The following is a 3,214-nucleotide window of genomic DNA, read 5'->3' on the forward strand; positions in this document are numbered from 1 at the left end:
TGCCAGGGCAAAATATTTACTACTTTTGCTTGGTTACAAACCACAGTCCTAAGTGTTCATGTGTATGCAGGGTGCAATGGTCTGCTGGTTGGATAGGCATCTGGAGGTTCATTCAAAACTCCAGCACACATTCAGGAATGTGAACAGTCTTTTGTTATTTGGTCCATAGCTATTAATTGGTTAACTATTCCTGTCTCTTTCTCTCATTCTCTGGTCACTGTAGTTTTTATTTAGAACATTTCAGAATTTTTCTCTTGTCAAAGGATAAACCCTATCCCACCCACTGGGATACTTTTTCTTTTTCTTGTCAAATCAAGTGAATTACTAATTAATCCTCACTTAACATTCATCTAGCCCTTCCTTCCTAGGACACAGGAATTGTGTTGGGGGAAGGCAAGGGAGAACTAGGTGAAAGTGGGAAAATCTATTATAATAAAAACATAATATGCTAATTAGACCGGACAGCCAACCGACCTTCCGGACATCATTCTGGAGGTCCTTCTGGAGGAAGCCGCAGCAGTGGGGGCCTGGGCAGAGGCGGTTAGGGGAGGTCAGGCAGGCAGGCGAGTGGTTAGTCAATAGTTGAAGTTTGCAATCTCTTCCACAAAATATCCAGTTAATATCCAACGATAATCAGGGGATTGGACTTGGACGACAGGAGGTTAATAGTAACCACCAAGACTAGGGAAAAGTCAAGTAAACTACCCAGATTGAGTCGTGGGATATAGGCAGGGGAGGTAAAAGTCCTGGTGGGCTGGGCCAGCCGGGCTCAGTGGTTGAGCATCCACCTATGAACCGGGATGTTAAGGCTGGATTCCCTCTCAGTGCACACCCCCGGGTTTCAGTTTTGATCCCCAGACATGCAGGAGGCAGTTGATCAATGATCCTCTCTCATCATTGATGTTTCAATCTTTCTCTTCCTCTCTGAAATAATATATATATATTATATAATATATATATTATATATATATTATATATATATATATAATTTTTTTAAAGGGTCCTGGTGGGAAGCACCGGGGATCTTCCTTTCTCCAAACCCACCAGACAAGCCTGGGGCTCCTGAGTCATCAAGACTGCCTGGGGCAGAGCACACTAGAAGTCCTGCGGGGATCCTTCCTGTTAGGTCCCTCCTCCCAGCAACATCATTCGTTGCAAAATTTCCGGAAGGTTATAAAGAATGGAGTGGCGAAGGGAGGTGGGGAGTGACCAAGGTTCACAGAGGAGGGAACACAGTGACGTTCCTGGGGCTACAAAAACCCTCAGAGGCTGCCAAAGGGTGTGTGGAGCCTGGAAGCAGTGCTGCCATACAGGAAAGAAGCCAGAGCCCTTCCCAGAGCCCTGAGGACCTATTGACCATGGTGAGTGTACGGTCTTGGGGCCGAACAGGGGTTGGCTACTCGAGGAATCCCAGGGACCGCTGGGGCCGCCCTGACCTCCGCTCTCTTCCCAGGTGCGGGCACCCTGTCGGCTGCTGCTGCTGCTGCTGCCGCCACTGCTTCACGTCTGGGCGACCACGTCAGAGCCCTGCGAGGTGGACGACGACGATGTCCGTTGCGTCTGCAACTTCACGGATCCGGAGCCCGACTGGTCCAGCGCCTTCCAGTGTGTGGGTGCCACGGAGGTGGAGATCCGTGGCGGTGGCCGCAGCCTGAAAGAGTTTGTAAAGTTCGCCGGCATCAACCCGAAGCAGTATGCTGACGTGATCAGGGCTCTGCGCGTGCGGCGACTCACGGTGGGTGATGCACAGGTTCCTGCTCTGCTTCTGTTCTCCCTCCTCCGTGGGCTTGGGTCCTCCCGCCTCAACCAACTCACCCTCGAGGACTTGGAAGTGATCGGCCCGACGCCGCCACCGCCTCTGGAAGTCACTGGACCTGCGCTTTCCAGCCTCAGTATCCGTAACGTGTCGTGGGCAACAGGGGGCGCCTGGCTGGCGGAACTGCAGCTGTGGCTCAAGCCCGGCCTCAAAGTACTGAACGTTGCGCAAGCACCCTCGCTCGCCTTTTCCTGCGCAGACCTCGGCACCTTCCCCTCCCTCACCACCCTAGACCTGTCTGACAATCCTGGCCTGGACGAGCGCGGGCTGACTGCGGCTCTCTGTCCGAACAAGTTCCCGGCCCTCCAGGAGCTAGCGCTCCGCAGCACTGGGATGCAGACTCTCGGCGGCGTGTGCGCGGCGCTGGCGGCGGCAGGAGTGCAACCGCACCACTTGGACCTCAGCCACAACCCGCTGCGCGCCACCGCACCGGCCGCTCCCAGGTGCATCTGGCCGAGCGCCCTGAGCTCTCTCAACCTGTCATTCGCTGGCCTGGAGCAGGTGCCTATAGGTCTGCCGGCCGAGCTCAGCGTGCTTGATCTCAGATGCAACAGGCTGAACAGAGAGCCGCGGCCAGATGAGCTGCCCAAGGTGAGGGACCTGATACTGGCCGGGAATCCCTATCTGGACCCGAAGAACTCTGGTGTGGTCACAGCCTGTGAGCGTTTGACTCAGGCCCTGGGGGTGTCAGGCAGTATCCTGCTGCTTCAGGGGGCCAGGTCCTTGGCCTAAGGCTCAGGAGAGAAGAATGGATTGGCTCAGATTGCCCTGGTTCCCGAGCAGCCTCCTCGGGACCTCTCAACCAACCACTTCTCTGCCCCCAGTTCATTAAAATCTTAAACAACGGTCCTTGTCATTCACTGAACAGGTGTTTGCTGGGTGTCCGCTATGTGTTGGGCACAGTGCTGGATGGGGAATCCATCATACTGAGACTTTCTTTACCCCAACTCCCCAGAAACCACACCTAGCTAAGTAAAGGACTTCAGGGGCAGAGAGGCAGGGAAACGTTGTCTATCTAGGGCTGTGTAGAAGAAATAAGGAGTTTCTGTGCAATCCAGGCTTTCTGAGCAGAATACTGGTGCCTGTGTTAAAGGGTGTTGGAATAGTAAATAAACTAGGAAGATACATTCCTCCCTGTGCATTTCCCATGAGCCAGCTTGTCCCTTACAAAAACCCAGGGCCATTTGCTTTCTCTTTCTCACTCACTCTCTCTGTGTGTCTCTGAGAGAGGAGGGCAGCTATGCCAGCTTTTCTACATAAACTCTGAGTTTTATATTTTAAGATTTTTCTCTTGCCGAAACCGGTTTGGCTCAGTGGATAGAGCATCGGCCTGCAGACTGAAAGGTCCCAGGTTTGATTCCGGTCAAGGGCATGTACCTGGGTTGCGGGCACATTCCC

The 3,214-nt window shown here is 53.3% G+C and overlaps 1 protein-coding gene across 1 annotated transcript; it reads left to right on the plus strand.

The window, feature by feature from the left end:
• Nucleotides 1-1,025: 1,025 nt before the first annotated feature.
• CD14 (CD14 molecule) lies at nt 1,026-2,662 on the plus strand. The gene is made up of 2 exons (XM_006086487.3): nt 1,026-1,361; nt 1,454-2,662. The coding sequence occupies exons 1-2, from the start codon at nt 1,359-1,361 to the stop codon at nt 2,546-2,548; spliced, it is 1,098 nt and encodes a 365-aa protein (XP_006086549.1). The 5' UTR covers nt 1,026-1,358; the 3' UTR covers nt 2,549-2,662.
• The last annotated feature ends 552 nt before the right edge of the window (nt 2,663-3,214 follow it).

Source organism: Myotis lucifugus, unplaced genomic scaffold (genome assembly GCF_000147115.1).
Source record: "Myotis lucifugus unplaced genomic scaffold, Myoluc2.0 scaffold_28, whole genome shotgun sequence".
NCBI classification, from domain to species: domain Eukaryota; kingdom Metazoa; phylum Chordata; class Mammalia; order Chiroptera; family Vespertilionidae; genus Myotis; species Myotis lucifugus.